The sequence below is a fragment of the Lupinus angustifolius genome, unplaced genomic scaffold (genome assembly GCF_001865875.1).
Source record: "Lupinus angustifolius cultivar Tanjil unplaced genomic scaffold, LupAngTanjil_v1.0 Scaffold_74_35, whole genome shotgun sequence".
NCBI classification, from domain to species: Eukaryota; Viridiplantae; Streptophyta; class Magnoliopsida; order Fabales; family Fabaceae; genus Lupinus; species Lupinus angustifolius.
In genome coordinates, this window is record NW_017723571.1 from 14,128 (window position 1) to 35,396 (window position 21,269).

The 21,269-nt window shown below is 33.4% G+C and overlaps 1 protein-coding gene across 1 annotated transcript; it reads right to left on the reverse strand.

The window, feature by feature from the left end:
• Nucleotides 1–10,378: 10,378 nt before the first annotated feature.
• Nucleotides 10,379–11,875, reverse strand: LOC109339388. The gene has a single exon (XM_019576819.1). It carries the CDS (start codon nt 11,728–11,730, stop codon nt 10,579–10,581), a length of 1,152 nt encoding a protein of 383 aa, XP_019432364.1. The 5' UTR covers nt 11,731–11,875; the 3' UTR covers nt 10,379–10,578.
• Nucleotides 11,876–21,269: the final 9,394 nt, after the last annotated feature.

The window sequence follows — 21,269 nt, forward strand, 5'->3', positions numbered from 1 at the left end:
TTTTGAAACCAGCATGTCCTCCCATGAGTGAACTATGAAACTCCTGTAGGATTTGTTGGACTAGCGAGTGTGAAGGTGGAACAACCAATTTCCCTTTCCAATATAGTAATTCATCATGAACTGAGTAGTTTGGGTTAGAAGCTGTATTCTGTAAGCAAGACTGAAAAATATCTTTGAGTTCTTGATCTGAAGATACTGGCTTCTTCAATTCTGGTATAATGTGTAATTGAGGCTGAGAATATGCAACCAAAAATAATCTAGATAATGAATCAGCTCCTATATTATCTTTTCCAGACCCGTATTCAATAGTGAAATCATAACCCAACAATTTGTGCAACCAGTTTTGCTGCTCAAGAGTTTGAAGAGCTTGGTCATTTAAGCTTCTCAAACTTTTTTGATCAGTTCTGATTATAAACTTGTGTCCCAGTAAATAATGCCTGAATTTAGCAATTGCCTCAGTGATAGCATAGAATTCTCTAGTATATGCAGATTGCTTCTGCATTCTTGGAGTTAGCTTCTTAGAGAATAACACAATAAGATGATGATTTTGGCTTAAAATAGCACCAATTCCAATCCCTGAGGCATCAGTCTCTAGAATAAAAGGTTTGGAAAAATCTGGTAGAGCCAGAACAGGTGCTTGAGTGATTGCCAATTTCAAAGCTTCAAATGATGAAAAGGCATCAACATCCCAATTAAAGTTGTCTTTCTTCAATAAATTAGTTAAAGGGGCTGCTATCATAGCATAACTCTTTATGAATCTGCTGTAGTACCCAGTAAGGCCTAAAAAGCCTTTTAACTGCTTTAGGGAATTAGGACTAGGCCATTGTAGGACTGCCTGAACCTTGTCCTTGTCCATTGCAACACCCAATCCAGATACTACATGACCTAAATAATCCACTTGTTGAAGTCCAAAAGAACATTTGGATAATTTGGCATATAGTTTATGGTTTTGCAATATTTGAAGAACTGCTTGTAGGTGTTGTAAATGAGAAGGCTAGCAAGGACTATAGATTAATATATCATCAAAGAAAACCAAGACATACCTTCTTAGTAATCCTTGAAACACATCATTCATCAAATTTTGAAAAGTGGCTGGTGCATTTGTAAGACCAAATGGCATCACTGTCCAGTCATAGTGCCCTTGATGTGTCCTAAATGTTGTCTTGTATCTGTCCTCCTCATTCACCAATATTTGATGATACCCTGATCTTAGGTCTAGCTTAGAAAAGAATTTGGCACCATGTAGTTCATCAATTAGCTCATTCACAGTTGGAATTGGAAAGCTATCCTTGATGGTGATATCATTCAAAGCTCTATAATCATTACAGAATTACCATGTGCCATCCTTTTTCTTGACAAGTATAATTGGTGAAGAAAAGGGGTTGTTGCTAGGTACTATGATCCTGTGGGCAGTCTAATTGTTTAAATTGGAGGGTATATAGCTCATCTATGGCATGAGTTTGGTGCATTCTTTTAAGGTGATGAAACTGGGCTTGACTAGGCAAGGTTGGTTGTTCACCATGTAAGGTAATAAATTGGTTGTTCTAATAGAATTTCAGGGTCAGGTTACTATAGTCAGAAATGTGAGGACCCAAAGTAGCCAACCAAGCTGCTCCCAAAACTAGATCAACACCAGTCACATGCAATAAGTACACTGGTAGTTTCAGTGCATGGCCTTGAATTTTTATCTCCAAGTCAACTAGGCCTTCTGCTACCAGAGCACTACCATTCCCCACCGCCACCTGGAATTTGGGAATTGGTTCAATTGGCAGTTTCAAACAATGAGCCAATCTTGGCTGGAAAAAAATGTCATTAGAACCACTATCCAATAGTATTTGGATAACCATGCCATTTATAGATCCTTGGAACTTCATTGTACCTAACCCAAAAGATCCTTTCAAGACATTGTATGATAAGTGGGGATCCTGTGATAATTGAACTTCGGCTGCTTGCTCAATGTCTGGTGGCTCTGGTTGAGGTTCTTCACTCTCATCCTCATGAAATTGAAGCAGTAGGTACTGCTTATTTGGGCATCTATGACTTGGTGAAAAATTTTCGTCACAAGTATAGCAGAGACCTTTTTCTCTCCTCAATTGCATCTCAGCAGGTGTTATTTTTTTGACATTGAGATTTCGAAGGGCAGGGCTATAAGGGGGGCGAGGTAAGAGAGGTGGTAGGCTAGTAGATTTGATGGTTTGGGTTATGTTTTGATTGTTGGTTTGGACTTGTGTTTTGGTATATGGGTTATTGAAATAGTGTTTGGGTTTGGTGTTGTATTTTTCTTCATATAACTTGGCTAAGGACACACATCTAAGTAAAGTTGCAAGAGATTGAGCAATTACATCTCTTCTAATATCTGGTTTAAGTCCCCCCACAAAGCAGTCCAAAAGGGCTTCAGCAGTAATGCCCTGAACTCTATTAGCTAAAGCAGTAAATTGAACATAATATTCCTGAATCGATCCTGATTGGGTTAGCTTAAATAAATGAGAGCGAGGGCATTCATAGGATGATGGACCAAATTCAAGCTCTAAAGCTCTTGTAAAAGCTACCCATGAGTGGAAAGGATTAGTCCTTACCATCATTTGATACCAAGGGACCACTTCTTTATCTAGATGGATGGCAGCAATGGTTAGCCTCTGTTCATCAGGTGTGGTGTAGTAAGAAAAGAATTGTTCTGCTTTGAAGATCCATTGTAGAACCTCAGAACCATCGAATCTGGGAAAATCCAGCTTTACATTCCGCACCGGGAATGGTTGGTTTGATCCTCCTGCTCGTGACTCAGACGTGGGACCTTGCCTTAGCAGAGAATCCAGAGCAGTTTCGATTGTCTCAAGACGAGCTGCATTTTCCTTATTTTGATTTTCCATGAGATCCAATAATCTCTTCACATCAGAGATGAGTTCTTTCAGGCGAGTATTCTCAGCCATGGGAATGAAAGCACCAAATGTAACAATGCAGTTAATTGTAGGAAGCAAGTAACAAGAGAGGAAGATAGGTGTACTATTATATTACTAGTAAGGTGACTTTCTTACAATGGAAATGATGGTATAGCAGCTCAAGAGTATAGGAAAAGGAAGATATTTAAGAAGAAGGAATATTCAGAAAGAAGAGAATGACATCACACAAATCATGCATTTTTTTCTAAGCAGCCAACCAACTTATATACTAGGTTCTAGACCACTCATACCTACGCAGCCTAAAGTTTGTTATGGTTTGTCTCCCACTTTTACGCACAACCTGAATTGCAGGATCAGCTGCCACTTGTCCCACATGGGTTGTATTGGAATCTTCCTCAATTTCCTCAATTGCCCTCCTAGAAATAGCACCAGCCTTTGTCGTATTGGTTACAGATCTCCAATCAGTTAGGTCGAGTTACCGTCATGAGTGATCCTCGTTCTAAGGGTAATAGTCTCATACTCTTATACATATTATGGACTTTCTCTCTATTTAGTCATTTTGTCAAAGGATCTGCTAAGTTATTCTTATTGCGTACATGATACACTCTAGTCGCTCTTGTAGAGAGTAACTCTCTAATGGTGTTGTGCTTACGATGAATTTGACGTTTCTTACTATTATAACACCGGATCTCAATTTTTGCAATAATCACGGTACTATCACAATGGATCAACACATCTGTTATCAATTTTTCCTATAGTGGAATCTTTGCAAGCAAACTTCTCAGCCAACTTGTTTCTTCACTATATGTTGCTAGTGCTATCATCTCAACTGCCATAATGGATTGAGCTAAAATAATGTTTCTTGCTAGACTCTAGACAGTCTATCTCATCATTTATGACTTCTTGTCTCAAATCAGTATCTAAAGAAGTTAAAACTTTTTGAAGAGTTTATAGATTCTACTCCAATATATAGACCATATAATTAGGTTTATACTCTCTAGCAGTTGTTGCTCTCTTACTTCCTCTAGGTTTTGTTTCAAACCTTTCATTTTTTATCATTATCTTTAATTACAAGTATGTGACTAGCTGATATGGCCCCACTATTTCTCAATTTAAAAGGGAATTTCTTTTTCACTGAAATTAGCATCGTTTAGACTCAATGATCACTTTTGTGTTAAGATTATAAAACATGTACGCCTTGTTGTTTACAGCATACCCAATGAATACACATTCATAGGCTCCGTGAGTTTAACTCTCTAGGGCTATTACAAATGATTTCATGAGCAAATTTTTGTATCTCATTAGACTGAGACTCTACTGATTTATCATCAGTCATATAATACTTGAGGTAACGACTAACATCATACTTTCTAGTCTCAGCTTCCTTAGTACCATATTTCTTTTTAAATGCATATCAAATTAATTTGGCAGACTTGTATGGGTTATAATAATCAAAGAGATCATCTAACAACCCATTTCAGAATGCAATTCTTATAAAGGTAATAATTTTCATTTCAGAGAGCTATATCAATAACTAGTTTATCCCTTTCTTTTTTTCTTCAGCTTTTTTCCGGCAATACTAGGACATTGGTTTTCAGAACGTGTGCAACTTTTCTCATAGTGAGGAAAATACATTTTATGTTGCCACCATTTGAAATTTGTCCCATCAAACCGAAATAGTTTTTTCATGTCAAAGTTGTCTGGTTCAATAATATTATTTAAGAATGACATTGCAGTAGAAAGGTCCTAAAAATGTTGTTACACTAACTTACAACAATTCTAAATGGCATGAAATAATACTTACTGGTTAAGTCACGATCAAGTCGCCCTCTTTAAGATGTTTCGTGGCACTGCCTAAAATGTGTAAGCAGATTATCAACCACGTCGTCCCTAGGATAAAACAACTCAGATCTCTTTTATCGAATTCTTACTACACTGTAAGAACTGATCTCGAATACACCCACCACAATATGGCTACTAGTGTTAATTCTCGAAATTCTCATAATATGGCTCCTCGTACCAATTCTATTCCCACAATTTAACTATCAGTGTCAGTTCTTGAAATGTCCATAATATGACTACTTGTGATAATTCTTTTCCCTCAACACTGACTACCAGTGTGAGTTCTTGAAATTTCCACAATTTGGCTGCTTGTATCAATTCTTAGTGTCACGGAAAGAAATGAGAGAAGTTTTCCAAAAATGCATCAGCGAAAAATATAAGGGAGAAAGAAAAGGTTGAATGAAAGTGCATTCAACTTGGGCGAGTTATAATGAGGGGATAAGACCTCTATTTATAACATGAGATTTTTTTAAGTTCCTCATCTCTCAATCACTACGTCAGAGTAGCAAAACAAGAACACTTAAAATTGTCATTTAACAGGGCTTTTGTGGCGCTTTCTATGTGACCGCAATAGTACATAAGGTTATATTCAACATCGTCTTTTATAGTGCTGTAGAAAGTAGATATTTAATAGCGCTCACTAAAGCAAACACTGTTAAATATCGACTTTCTAAATAAGACAATACCTCTCACATCCATTCTATCAAACACATGACAAATATGCCCAACTTAACCATATTTACAATATATTTGTTAAATCATCGACGACTTAAACTACATTAAACTTTAACATATTCCAATATTATAAAATAACATACTAGTAGTGAGATCTTATGCAAATTGTTCATTCTTTCTTCTCCAATGTTTACCATAGCCAAAAACCTAGAACACAATAGTTGTATAACTTCACAACAAATAAAGATGACACTATTAGTGAAGAGAGAAATAAATAAGCTAAAATAAGATAACGATTTACCTTATGGTTGAAGAGAAAAAACAAAAAATCGATAACTTCACCATAGTCGTATAACTTCACAATAAATAAAGATCAGACTATTAGTAAAGAGAGAAATAAATGAGCTAAAATAAGATAATAATTTACCTTATGCTTGAAGAGAAAAACAAAAAATCGATAACTTGCTTGAAGAGAGAGACTAAAAACAAAAGAAAAAATGTAACTTATGAAGAAGAAGAAAAGTAAGAGAAATAGTAAACTGAGTGATATGTATTATTGTGTAAGGTTTTGTTTTTGAATTTGAAAAGATTATCGCTCACTAAAACAAGCGTTTAACAACGCTTATTGAAGAAGTGATGTTAAATATATGAAATATGACATTTAACAACACTTGCTTCAATAAGCGCTATTAAAGATAACACATTTAATAGCGTTTTCTTCAATAAGTGAGGTTAAATATGACACATTTAACAGTGTTTATTGAAGAAGTGTTGTCAAATATATGAAGTATGACCTTTAACAACACTTACTTCAATAAGCGTTGTTAAAGATAACAAAAAATAATACATTTAACAACGTTTTCTTCAATAAGTGCGGTTAATTCTCTTCCTCCTTACATTTAACAGCGTTCAATACATAAGCGTTGTTGAATGGACGTTGTTAAATATCAATTCTGGTGTAGTGAAAATGTGTGACTTGGGAGTTGTTTTTTCAAAACTTTCTATGTGGGACTTAAAAGTTTTTTAGATTTTACACCCAAAAATTTCCACAATTGACTTTCAACAAACTAAGTTCCAATGTGAAAAAAAATAAGGATCATCTCTGGTTATAGGAAAAATATGATATATGTGATGTGAGGTTTAATATAGATATAAAGTTAAAATTCATTACACATGATTCTCATATTTTCTATAAAAAAAATGCTTAAATATATTTTTCTCTCTAAATAATTTGGATCCATATAATTTATTTATTTTTTATTTTAGTACTTATATATTCAAAATTCTGATTTTAATTTCTAGTAATAATATGATCAATTACAATGTTGACTATCATCTACAAAAACTAAACTAAAGTAAAAATTAAAATCTAAGGAAAAAACTGAAGAATTAAAATCAACCCTACACATAATAGGTAACTAAAAACATACTTGGAGAAAAAAATAGTTACATAAGGTTGAAATCATAGTTGCATTATACACAAATCATTTAGATAGGATATACATTAATTTTTAGAGTGAAATATATGTGTATTGTCAATATAAAAGTTTATATATAATCAATATATTATCTATAGTTTATTTGTATTACTTGTTGTGAAGAGTCAATGATCATAAAATATGAACGATAAATGATACAATAAAGTGTATCAAAACATATATTTTTTCTCTAATTTTTATAGGGTTATTACACCTTACAAGATTTTCACTCTAACGAAATGAAAAAGTGATATGTGGTGAATAAGAGAACCATATAATAACGGTTAAGATTCAGTTGAAAATGACTCTCATGTGGAACATGTCATTCTAAAGTCGATAAAGTAAAATGATGAAAGCTAAGATATTATCTATAGGGGGGTAGTACTACATTCCAAAGAGGCCATGATTCATCATAAATTACTGCATACTTCAACCTAACAATAACAAATTATATTATCCTCTCAACCCAGCTCATATAGATACTGTGATGTGACCTCCACAAGTTCACAAGCCCCACAATAATGTACTACTGTACTTTATAAAAGTACCAATATTTATTCTACTCTTAAAGCATCCATAAATGCAATTGGCCTTGGATCTTTGTAAAGGGGCATTGCAATCTAGAAGAAGATGAGGATGGAAATATTTTCCCAAACCAGCTACTCTCCCTAGCATTTTATTTGGAAAGTTTTTATTAGTCTTCATCAGAATTAATCAACCTTAAACTTAATTATGTATAGTAATACCCTAATAGCGGTGGCATTTGTCAATAAAATTATCTCGAATTTGAGTTTGTAGAATGTAGTTTTGTTTGATGGCTCTATTTTGTCAATAAAATTCTCTCTATTTTGCGCAATGACCCATTCACAATACTTAAGAAAGTTGGGCTCCTCTAAAAATGAGGAGAAAACTATTTTTTTTATTTTAACTTTTTTAATTAAAAATAACTTAAAATTATATTTGTTAAAAAATAAAATTTTGACACATGTTACATTCTGATTCAATACTCAGCTCCTAGGAGAAGATCTAAATTCAATCTAAGAGGGGGAAGATGCATATGGATAGGGTTAAAGGGATTTGAGGAAGGGGAATCTATGCAGAGGGTCCATAAGCACGTTCTTTCTTTAATGCCCAAAAATACCCCCACCCTTTTGCTGTCTCTCTCTTTATTACTTCAACCAAGTGTTTTTGTTTTGTTTCGTTTGTAAAAAGAGACACATAATAACCACACACAAAAGAGACACATAAAATCAGATGAGCAAAAGCATGCATTAAATACCTATTGAATATTTCACTGGGCCTGCTTAATTAAGACGAGGTTGCTTTTCAGTTGATTTAACTCTAAGATAGACATAAACTAATGTAAAGTGAATAGAAAGTAATGAGAAAGTTATTTTGAACTGACTAACTAAAACAACTAAACTTAGAGGACTGATTATAGGAAATTAAAACGAGAGTAATTAATGCCTATCACATGACCATAATCCAGGATTATTTATTTGGATTTTAGGAATCAGTTTTGGACATTTGGGGTAGACTAACCTGCTACTGTATTGTTAAGGGACACGCCAAATCCTAGCACAAATATCTAAACATTAAACAAGTGAGGTGGATTTAATTTGAAGCTGGCACAAAGCCCAAACTATAATGGGGACAAAGTTGGTGCCAATTAAGACTGGTCAAACACATGACCCATCATATCATATCATCTTATATATACATCAAAGTCCGAGCTTCAAAACAGCTTTTAAGTGAAAATGAGTAGGAACCCATGACATGGCTGCAGAGGTGTTTTTTGCTGCAGAGCCTGTCTGGCTTATTTAAATTTTTGGCCTCTATAAATCATAAATTAACTAAATGTTAATTTATCATATTTAGGTACAATTACTATATTTTATTTTCAATACCAATCTTTCTCTTTGATTCAAGAAATTGCTGTCATGTTTCCTATTTGATTCTCACAACTCCTCTCCTCACTTTTTTACAGTGATGCAAAGTTGCAAACGAACATGATTCCTCTTTTTTCTCTCACATGGAGCTGGGCTTTTATGGTAGATAAGATCCCGGTATGCAAAATGCTACGCACGTGACTTTAGCATAGGTTGAAAATGATTAAAAAATAACTCTTCTCCTAAGTTTGTGAATGTAACTATGTTAGCTAAATGTTTAACTCCGCTTGAGTTTGCTTCTTTCTTGATTAATATTTTGAAAATCTTAACATATAAAAGGATAAATTTTATTTGATATATATATATTACACTTTTTAATATTAACAGTTGCCTATAAATCTGTATACTTATAGTGAATATATGTTACACTGTTTATTGTATTGGTTAATTTATTGGTTGTTGAAGCAATTTGCTAAACTTTTGTATGGTAAACTTAAAATTTTGTTTGCAAAATGGAATGGCACATAAAAGTCTTGAAGCATTTCCATATAACAGCCGTAATAATATTCAGTATACAAGAAAGAAAAAGGGTAAAAAGGCATTGAACTTTTGAGCATTTCCTTTAATTATACACTTGGATAGCAAATATCAAATTGCTTGATACAGAAAATGGACCTACCATTTCCAATTAGGGGTTGTTGAGTCACACTGTGATAATCTTTGTCAGATATATCTTTTCACTTCAATCGGATGAAGCAAAGAGATTTTTCCCACTAAATGTGTGGTCAAAGATAACCAAATTTGTGCCAATCCACTAAAACTTAGGGACACATTGTAAGAGGAAACTTAATAGTGACTGAAATCATGTTAAATTAGTCATTGAAAGATGGTAATTCCGTTATGGGAAACTCATGGCATGTTCCCAACCAAAGTGTACATTTTTTATTAGAAGAAAAAAAGCTTGTCCCACCCAATTGAATCTTAACAAAGGATCACACATTAACAAACACAGGTGTGTTTTGTATGGACCACTGACCAGAGAAACAAAGAGAGTAATGCTCCCATTAAACGCCACATGAAAAATATTAAAATATATGTACGAATTTATTAAAATGAGAACATTATTTTGTCATTTAGCCAAAATAAATCATGAGAGTTTAAATCCAAAAGAGAGATAAAACATTAAAATAGTACTCTAGCAGACATAAAGTTTTGGGATCAGACTGACGTGCAAATAAATAATCGATTCTGCAGAGCTGGCGCCTCTGTTTGAGTCTTTTGGCAGCACTTCCCAAAACTACCCAGTTCACATAAATAAGAATCAATTAAAAAATAATCTCTAAAAATTTAGAAGCAGTAGCAGACAGAGAAGATAAGCTCAACGTGACTCTACTGTTACTTCGCTATATAGATAATATTTAACCATTATTTAAATAAATAAATAAAAATAAAAGCAGTAAAGGAGAAAAAGTTACTAGATTCCATATGTTTCTGCCTTTCTGGGTCAGAAAATAACAAATAACAATTACACTGAAAAGCTTAAGCAATATAGAAACATCAACAACAAAAAAATAACTAGATAATAATGATCATCACCTGAAGCAAGAAATTACACTCATGTATTTACATTATCTAAAGCATGTTTTTTTCCAGTTACATAAGAGCAAAAATTAACCCTCAAACCCCAATGAACCAACAATTTCCTGCAACATTTTGCTTTGATATAAAAAACATGAACATAAATTTTGAAGTGGACAATACAACCTAAGTGTCACCGTTACCACTTTCTTTTTTTTGTTAGTTCCGAATGTAACGGTGCCTGTTGTTTCCACTTCCACCACCGGCACCGACACCTTCTTTCTTCTGCGGCGAGGAAGATGAGAAAAACGGTCCGAGCCCAAAAACCGAACCGGATTTTGAAGATCCCATCAAGGAACAAACCGGAACGTTAAGAACCGGAGTGACCCTAACGTTAGCGGAGTAAGAACGTTCCATTTCTCTATGCTTATAGCGGGGTCCACCATTGAAGCTACTTGGACTACTCGAGCTTCGTTCTAAGCTCTGAAACACTATCTTCCCTGAAGAGTTCATTCTAGGACTATCCACCGTAACTACCCTACTCTCCACCACACTGGATTCAACTTTTCGAGTTGGGTTAGTTTTGTTGGTTTTGTTGTACATTGAACCTTCTCTGTTCTTCACGAACCTCATCCTTGGATGCGCGTTGGGGTTTCGGTGGAGTGAAATATGAACCGGGTTTGGGTTTGGGTTCGAGATTGTTGTGGGTTTTTCTGAATCGAGTGAGAGTCTAGGGAGATCTTCGTGGTCGTGACCTGAAGAAGATGAAGATGATAGTGAGAGACGAGATGAGATTGAAATGGATTCAAAGTCTGAATCTTTTAACAGTGGGAGAGTGAGTGAAGTGTTTTCAGACGATGTCGTTTTGGAGCTACGGTGGTGGAGGAATTGCTTTATTGATTTGGTTGAAGACGACAACGACGTCGTTTTCTGTTGCTCGGAGTTAGTGTTATTGTTAAGCTGCTTCTTCTTGAGTCCTAAGAGCTCTCTCCAGCGGCTAGAGCATCTTGGAGCTTTGGGAGAGAACAAGAATGGCTCCACCGGCGTCGTTGTTGCAGTCGCCGGAGTTGAACTTTCCTCCGGCGAAGGGGAGTTAGTAGTGGTGGAGGGATTGAAAGGCTTTAGAGAAGAGAGGTGGAGGTGGAGAGGGACGAGCTTTCCGTCGGAGAAGAGCTCGTCAGCGGGGAGCATAGTGACCGGATCTTCAAGACAGAACTCGAAGTCTGCGGCGGAGGAATGGAGATCTGGTATTATTTCCGGTGAGTGGTTAGTGGAGGAGTCATTATCGGAGGGTTTAGGAGTGAGCCAGGAGAATGAAGGGAAGGTAGGTTGAGAGATAGGGATGTTGTTGTTGATGCAAGCTGAAGCCATTGGAGTGGGATCATGCACAGTGAAAGGTGTCAATGGTATTGGTAGTACTGTGGTACGGGAGAAGGAGAAAGAGTAAGAGAGAGTGAGGGAGATTTTGTAGGGTGATATAGGTTGTAGCTTGTGTTTCTGATATGCTATTGCTCTTAACGCTCCTACAGTTATTGTTATGCTCTCTGCTTATTTTTATATATATATATATATATATATTATATAGTGTCACTTTGCGCTGCATGTTTAATTTTAAAACTAAAAATCAAATAATTATAATTTCCAAAAAATAGGTTTGTCTCTTACACTATGTTTTGATGCATGCAAAACAAGAAGAAAGAAATATTATGAAAAATGTCATTTTTCACCATCTAGTTTTAACATTAAACAGAAAGAAGAAGAAAAATATGCATGAGTCATAAACAAATTTCCACCATAATTTGGGAACAAAATGAGAGAATGTAGATCATTTTCACTTTTGCTGTCCCAATTGCCTATAGAACCAATGAAAAATTGACACAAAATCATAAAGAAAATATCATAAGAGTATAAAATAATTTATTTATATTATATGATATAATGCGATTAACTTGGGACATTGAGACATAATTTTTAAAAAATATATAATCCTTTATTGTTTGAAAACAAGTTACACTCTCGAGAATTTAAAGGTGTGATTTTATTCTTTCATGAGTTCTTAAATGTTTTAAAAGCTTAATTTAAAATAAGTTTCTAGCAACATGCAAATAACAATATTGTTCCATATATAGGGCACGTTAGAGTCAACCAATATGTGCATGTCTCGACCAACTACAACAAATAAGATATGGCTCACGTAGTTGTCGCTCATGCCTAGATAGTGGGCCTAGCTAGACAAATGATAATGATGATAAGACATGGTCTAGTCAGCAAGTTACGAGGCTACAAGTCTATGCTATAGGACTATTATGTTGCCTGAACAACTCATACACGTACTACAGGAGTGTCACGCTGCCTGAACAACGTAGACTCCTACTACAAAGTTGAATTATTTTCTGTCATATGGCAAGGACTAACCTAACATGTGGCTATGATAGTTGGGGCAAGCGACACCATGGATAAAGCATCATGTCTGCAAGAGTACATGCATGTCAGGGGCCTACTAACATGGATAAAGAAGTTCATACTTCCTGATAAGGCAGAACGATTTGTCATATCAACAACATCTATTAATATTCTTGCATCCTTATATATCCATCCAGGCATTTCCATATCTGCATTTGCCCGAATTCCAACCCGACCTCTACCATACCAAAGAAAAAACATGAAACACATTTTATATTGTACTATTTGTTAACATAATATCAATAATTCCATTTTTGGTTTGAGTGAGCTTTCTACTTTTTCAACGTAACTGATATAATGAAATTTGTTGTGATGTAAAACTTAGTAGGTAATATAATCCTAACCATTAATCTCATTTTTTGTACAAAATGATAGGATAAGATGAATGTCACCACCAGTGTCCTTGTATTGATAGACACCACCACAAAATCCTTCTTTCTCATGACCTTAGTGGTCTCATCCTTCTTTGTGTTGCCTATTCTTGGATAGTTGCCTTACACTTCCTAAGCTTTTACCTTGGGTCCTAATCAATTTGGGGCCAGGATTCACTATCGGGCCTGGATGCTACTTGGTTCAAGAGATATATGTGCTCTCAATCGTGAATGATTAATCTAATGAGAGAAAAAAGATTAAAGTGGGTAGAAAATAGAAATTTAACCCCTATCAATACGCTTAACTAAATCAACTATTTGCGTTAATTTCTCTTTTGGTTTTGGCTCCTTTCAATTTCATTATTATTTTTTAGTAATAATATATCATCATATGAATCATCTTACAATATATCAATATAAGAAAGTAATACATGATACTGGTAAATAAATCATTAGTAAACAAAATATATTTGTCTTTTTTGTCATAGGGATTACTTTAATTTCTTATGTTAGGGGAGGATATACCATTTTTCTTATTATTTTCCCTCATTTTCACATTTCAATAAAAACAACAGAAAAGATGGATACATAATCTTGGTTTAGGTAGAACAAATATTTCAAGAACAGGAAAAGGGTTTCAAGATTATCAAGACAACATTGAAGGATAGCACACATGATGAATAAGGGACTTGGAGAGACAAGAAGAAACAAGAACAATGATATAGCAGTGAATCGGACAAAGGAAACAGTAATAATGCAATGTATGCATAGTGCGTACCTCTTAATCAACTTTTTAGTAGACAATATTCCGACAACACATACGTAACTAAATACACGCACTAAAGCCTCTTTGGCGTATTGTCTATATAATTTTATACGTATTTTTTAGAAGAAAAATATATATAATTTATCTTCATCTACTTTACAATTCAACAAGCTGTGGGAAAAAGTTGATAAGGATAATTGTCACAATCTTGGCTAGATTTTTTATAACATCCCCATGTTAGATAGTGACTCTTGTCACATTCTCAACTAGCTCCTCTACAACTAACTACCTTTAGCCAAATATGATCACCAAAAAAGGCAGAGAATTGTGTAGATAGAAGAACGAAACCAACTCACTTGTCCTAATCAGAATGATTGAAGAAAGAAAGAAAACTATGCACTAAAGTGTAAGAATTTTTCATATCATCAACATATTATCTATTATTTATATGTTAAATTATTATTGACTCTTAAAAAAAAAATATAGACAAACAATACATCTCTCATTTATAAACATCAAATATTAACAATGTTGTGTTTCCTCTTACTTTAAAACCCTTTTCTTTCATACTTTGGCATAATGGCATGTTTTTGGTCCGAGCTAGTATGAATGAATGGAGAATAATATTATGTTTAATTTTAAAACTAAAAATCAAATAATTATAATTTCCAAAAAATAGGTTTGTCTCTTACACTATGTTTTGATGCATGCAAAACAAGAAGAAAGAAATATTATGAAAAATGTCATTTTTCACCATCTAGTTTTAACATTAAACAGAAAGAAGAAGAAAAATATGCATGAGTCATAAACAAATTTCCACCATAATTTGGGAACAAAATGAGAGAATGTAGATCATTTTCACTTTTGCTGTCCCAATTGCCTATAGAACCAATGAAAAATTGACACAAAATCATAAAGAAAATATCATAAGAGTATAAAATAATTTATTTATATTATATGATATAATGCGATTAACTTGGGACATTGAGACATAATTTTTAAAAAATATATAATCCTTTATTGTTTGAAAACAAGTTACACTCTCGAGAATTTAAAGGTGTGATTTTATTCTTTCATGAGTTCTTAAATGTTTTAAAAGCTTAATTTAAAATAAGTTTCTAGCAACATGCAAATAACAATATTGTTCCATATATAGGGCACGTTAGAGTCAACCAATATGTGCATGTCTCGACCAACTACAACAAATAAGATATGGCTCACGTAGTTGTCGCTCATGCCTAGATAGTGGGCCTAGCTAGACAAATGATAATGATGATAAGACATGGTCTAGTCAGCAAGTTACGAGGCTACAAGTCTATGCTATAGGACTATTATGTTGCCTGAACAACTCATACACGTACTACAGGAGTGTCACGCTGCCTGAACAACGTAGACTCCTACTACAAAGTTGAATTATTTTCTGTCATATGGCAAGGACTAACCTAACATGTGGCTATGATAGTTGGGGCAAGCGACACCATGGATAAAGCATCATGTCTGCAAGAGTACATGCATGTCAGGGGCCTACTAACATGGATAAAGAAGTTCATACTTCCTGATAAGGCAGAACGATTTGTCATATCAACAACATCTATTAATATTCTTGCATCCTTATATATCCATCCAGGCATTTCCATATCTGCATTTGCCCGAATTCCAACCCGACCTCTACCATACCAAAGAAAAAACATGAAACACATTTTATATTGTACTATTTGTTAACATAATATCAATAATTCCATTTTTGGTTTGAGTGAGCTTTCTACTTTTTCAACGTAACTGATATAATGAAATTTGTTGTGATGTAAAACTTAGTAGGTAATATAATCCTAACCATTAATCTCATTTTTTGTACAAAATGATAGGATAAGATGAATGTCACCACCAGTGTCCTTGTATTGATAGACACCACCACAAAATCCTTCTTTCTCATGACCTTAGTGGTCTCATCCTTCTTTGTGTTGCCTATTCTTGGATAGTTGCCTTACACTTCCTAAGCTTTTACCTTGGGTCCTAATCAATTTGGGGCCAGGATTCACTATCGGGCCTGGATGCTACTTGGTTCAAGAGATATATGTGCTCTCAATCGTGAATGATTAATCTAATGAGAGAAAAAAGATTAAAGTGGGTAGAAAATAGAAATTTAACCCCTATCAATACGCTTAACTAAATCAACTATTTGCGTTAATTTCTCTTTTGGTTTTGGCTCCTTTCAATTTCATTATTATTTTTTAGTAATAATATATCATCATATGAATCATCTTACAATATATCAATATAAGAAAGTAATACATGATACTGGTAAATAAATCATTAGTAAACAAAATATATTTGTCTTTTTTGTCATAGGGATTACTTTAATTTCTTATGTTAGGGGAGGATATACCATTTTTCTTATTATTTTCCCTCATTTTCACATTTCAATAAAAACAACAGAAAAGATGGATACATAATCTTGGTTTAGGTAGAACAAATATTTCAAGAACAGGAAAAGGGTTTCAAGATTATCAAGACAACATTGAAGGATAGCACACATGATGAATAAGGGACTTGGAGAGACAAGAAGAAACAAGAACAATGATATAGCAGTGAATCGGACAAAGGAAACAGTAATAATGCAATGTATGCATAGTGCGTACCTCTTAATCAACTTTTTAGTAGACAATATTCCGACAACACATACGTAACTAAATACACGCACTAAAGCCTCTTTGGCGTATTGTCTATATAATTTTATACGTATTTTTTAGAAGAAAAATATATATAATTTATCTTCATCTACTTTACAATTCAACAAGCTGTGGGAAAAAGTTGATAAGGATAATTGTCACAATCTTGGCTAGATTTTTTATAACATCCCCATGTTAGATAGTGACTCTTGTCACATTCTCAACTAGCTCCTCTACAACTAACTACCTTTAGCCAAATATGATCACCAAAAAAGGCAGAGAATTGTGTAGATAGAAGAACGAAACCAACTCACTTGTCCTAATCAGAATGATTGAAGAAAGAAAGAAAACTATGCACTAAAGTGTAAGAATTTTTCATATCATCAACATATTATCTATTATTTATATGTTAAATTATTATTGACTCTTAAAAAAAAAATATAGACAAACAATACATCTCTCATTTATAAACATCAAATATTAACAATGTTGTGTTTCCTCTTACTTTAAAACCCTTTTCTTTCATACTTTGGCATAATGGCATGTTTTTGGTCCGAGCTAGTATGAATGAATGGAGAATAATATTATGCTTACATTGAAGTGATATAGCTAGCGCTCTAGACGCATGAAGCTAACTAGTCTACCCACAACCTTCAGCATCACGTTGATTGTGAGCTTCATTCTCAAGACTTATAAGCCTCTGTTGACCACTCGAGTTTATTCATCCAAATAATTTGGGTAGTTCCTACAAAATAATCATTCATAATTTTATTTATCAAAGTAGGCATCTAATCTTATGAATGGAAGCACACAAGGTTTGACTTGCCAGATGTATAAGAGGCGTGATGTAATGAAAATTTGTACATGGCAAAGTAATTGTTCCCTTTATTTGGCCATGAATCACTAACAATAACCGTAACCTAAGAGAACATTTAAGGTAACCAAGAATTAGTGTTAGTGGAATACTCTCCATTAAAAGAAGTGCATAATTTTTTTTATGATGTGAGATTGTTATGGTTGGAACTTGCCTTTTTTGTTTTGTAGCTATTAGTAAATACTTTTGGGTGTGAAATCAAAAAATTTGTAAGTCCCACATATGAGATAGATGAGGAACTTGGAAAAAAAAACTCATCTTATAAATAGAAGTATCCTCCTTTCATATTTTCTTGTCCAAGTTAAGTGCATTCATCGATTTCTTCTTTTTCCCTCCTTTTTATTTGCTGACATATTTCCGACCCACTTCTCTCTCTTTCTTTTCGTGGTGCTAGAATTGACATAAACAGTCAAATTGTGGAAATTTCGAAAATTGACACTGACAACTATATTGTCGTGAGTATATTCGATGTTGGTTCTTACACTGCAGTAGGAATTCAAAAATAGAGAACTGAGTTGGTTTGATATGGAGTGATTGATATTCTCCTTGCATATTTTGGACAGTACAACGAAACAACTTAAAGAGAGTGACATTGTGGTCATGTCTCAACCAATAAGTATTTTTTTTGCCATTTAGAATTGTGGTAAGCTACATAATCAACAATTATTCTTTAGATATAATGTGATGATATTTTATCCTTAAGTATAAATGCAAAATCAATAATTTATCTATCAGATAATCTTTTTATGTGGAGGACTAACGTTGTTACCTATGGTCAGCCAACCCAACAAAAAATATAACCTAACCTAAGAGGCAACAGATAAGGGCAGGTGATTTCTTTCCCTATTATATAACCATGTTTTAACTCTTACTTCTCACTATATATTTCTTGGGAGCACATCGATGTGTACTACTCCATATACTTTTATTTTTATTAGTCAGAAAATATGAAGTTAATATATTTTCAATTCATGTTTTATTTTTCTAATATTTTTCACGCACCATTCTTGTGGATAACCCCGACATCAAGTTAGGGAAGAAGCTATTCTTCTCATGACTGTCATTGTCTCTGGTGCCCTGGGCTTAACTTCCTTTTTTTTTGTTGGTGAGACTCTAACCCACTATCCACTCCATTTTTTAATCCCTGGGTTGTTATGTACCATAGTTGCAGACTTTAAACTTTAATATTGAATTGAAACCACTGCTAAACTTCAATATTGAGCTGATGCATTGCTAATGTCTGACAGTATCTGCTATATGTATTTCCAGATATTTGGACCAGAGAGCAGTGATTAAACAACCCTTTCACTACATGCTATTGCAGATGTGCAAATACTTCATCTATATTGACTTTTCCAAATCACTAATTCCTGTTCATTAGCAGGTACTTAATGTAAACATGTTTATGGGAATGATGTACAATTTTGTTTATGGTGTGCAGAAATTGGGGGCAATGATGTCCTTGTTGATGTAGAACACGTTTTTGATCCACCATATTCTAAAGCGTTAAGATTGAAAACAATCAACATACTTATCCCATACCAATAGTAATAAAGAAAAAACAATAATAATAATAAAAATGTTTAATCAACATGACATATTTCAATTGGCAAGAAATAATATATGAAATAGGATAAGAGACACTATATCTTTATTGGAAAAAAGAGTCACTAATACATGAGGCTCCCACCTGAAAAAAGTATGTAGCATTAACTAGTAAGACTTGTTTCGGGATTTGAATCCAAGACCACCAATTTATCATGCAAGCACTATACCATTGAGACTTACACTCATGTGAATGTAGAATTGTGGTTTTGGTTGTGCTCTCAGAAAGCACGTCCAATAATCTCCATGGTCCTTTTATATAGGAGCTACACTTTGGTGACTTTTCTGTAGTTTTATTTATTTTTTGAGATGCACTTTGTTGACCCTGGTTTTGGTTTCACTTTAGATATTCACAATAAAAACATTCTTACCCTTCTAGTTCTCCTGAGCCTTTTTTCCATCAATTCATTTACTTCTGCAGGAAGACCTAAACTGGGAATGAAATAAATTGTCAAGACCATGTTTTGTGACTATTCTAATTTGTCATAGTTAATATTCATATTCATATTCACATTCAATACCAACAAAAGTTGAATGAAGACTAGAAATTGAGAAATGCAAATACGTACGGCTTAACTAAGAACCAGTGCACTATTGGAGATCTTTGTTTTCAGTGGGTTTTCGTCTAAATTAATAGTTTAATCAAAATGTGTACATCTTGAGTTTTGCAATTGAAAGTTAAAATAAAATATTATTAGAATTGGTAGGAAATCAAAGAAAGGCTGCCCTAGGAATTATGAATCACTGGTATAACACAAATTACATGCTGCAGAAATTAGACCCAAAAGGTTCATTTGACTAAGAAAAGAAATAAATAAAATATTTTCTAAACACTTGTTATATAAATATTTCCCGTAGAGTACTCTGTTTATGTAAATTATGTACAATACTAACATAAATATATTACATGTGAGTAAGTAAGAGATATTGAGTTGTTATATTTCTGATTAATATTAAGAGTTAATAATGATTAATATATTAATAATAATATGTTTGATAGCATAAAAAACTTTTATATTATCTCTTCCCAAACTATTTTCTCTATATTATATATAATAAATGGTCATAATTAAGGCACATGCCTCAATTGTTTTCGGTCGACTTTTATGGCACTCCCCCTTTTGGAGTTATCGTGTTCATTAGTTTATCCGTTATGACATTAGAGATATTAGTATTTAATAACTTCCAGTATTCGTTAAAAAATACACAAATTATGACGTGGAAAGATATGAAGAATCGTATTCCCATGCAAAATATATATTCTTAGGCACTCTTCCGAATTTCTGTTAAAAAAGTACTCTTAAGTCTTAACAATTTGGTAGAATAAAATAAAATCCAACCATTAAATTTTGTTTAATATTTTTATCCAACAACCTATATAATTACATAAAAAAAGCTATCAAGTATGGCATGTCATGTTCTTTTACTTAAATAATACACTACTCTCAGTAGAGAAAGAAATGGCCTGCATCGGGCGTGTGATTATCGTCACTCCCAAGTTTTTATTTGTATTATTAATTTTATAAAATGAAATACTAAAATAAGAAGTATCAATAATGATTTTGGAGTGTTGATATAAATGACATCAGACAAGGCTATTTATCTGAAATACTCTAACTTCTGGAAAGTCAAACATATAGGTTTTTTCGGCATATTAAAGTAAAATTAAATAAGACAATTTTAACCTATAATTCATAATACAAGCCTTAAATCCACAACGAGTTGATATAGTGGTTTAAGGTAGAAGACACCTTAATTTTCCCTTTTGTTAATTAACCAAGCAATGATACTTTTTGTATGCTTTACTATAACTATAATTAAGATTTTTAAATTACTGTTTTAGGTGCAGTATTACATGCTTCCAAAATCATATTTATACCCTATGTGGGAAATATAGCTAATTGAAAATCTTAATTATAATTGTGATCATGACACAATTTGAAAGAGTTTGAAAATCTTATCTTAAGATTGTTCGAAGAACTGTTTTCAGTTTCTTTCATAATCTTGTGTAAGATCTGTAATCTGTGACACTTTTTGTTTATAAAAAAAACATATTTTGCTAACAACCATGTACAAGTCTGCATTTAGTTTAGTCAATGGTGAGAGAGAAACACGTTTCTTCACACGCCTAGCTGTATCTATTAATGCATGGAATGAAATAA

What these genes read in the sequence shown, in the direction of transcription:
- LOC109339388 (XM_019576819.1), bottom strand. Translation starts at nt 11,730, where the DNA reads ATGGCTTCAGCTTGCATCAACAACAACATCCCTATCTCTCAACCTACC.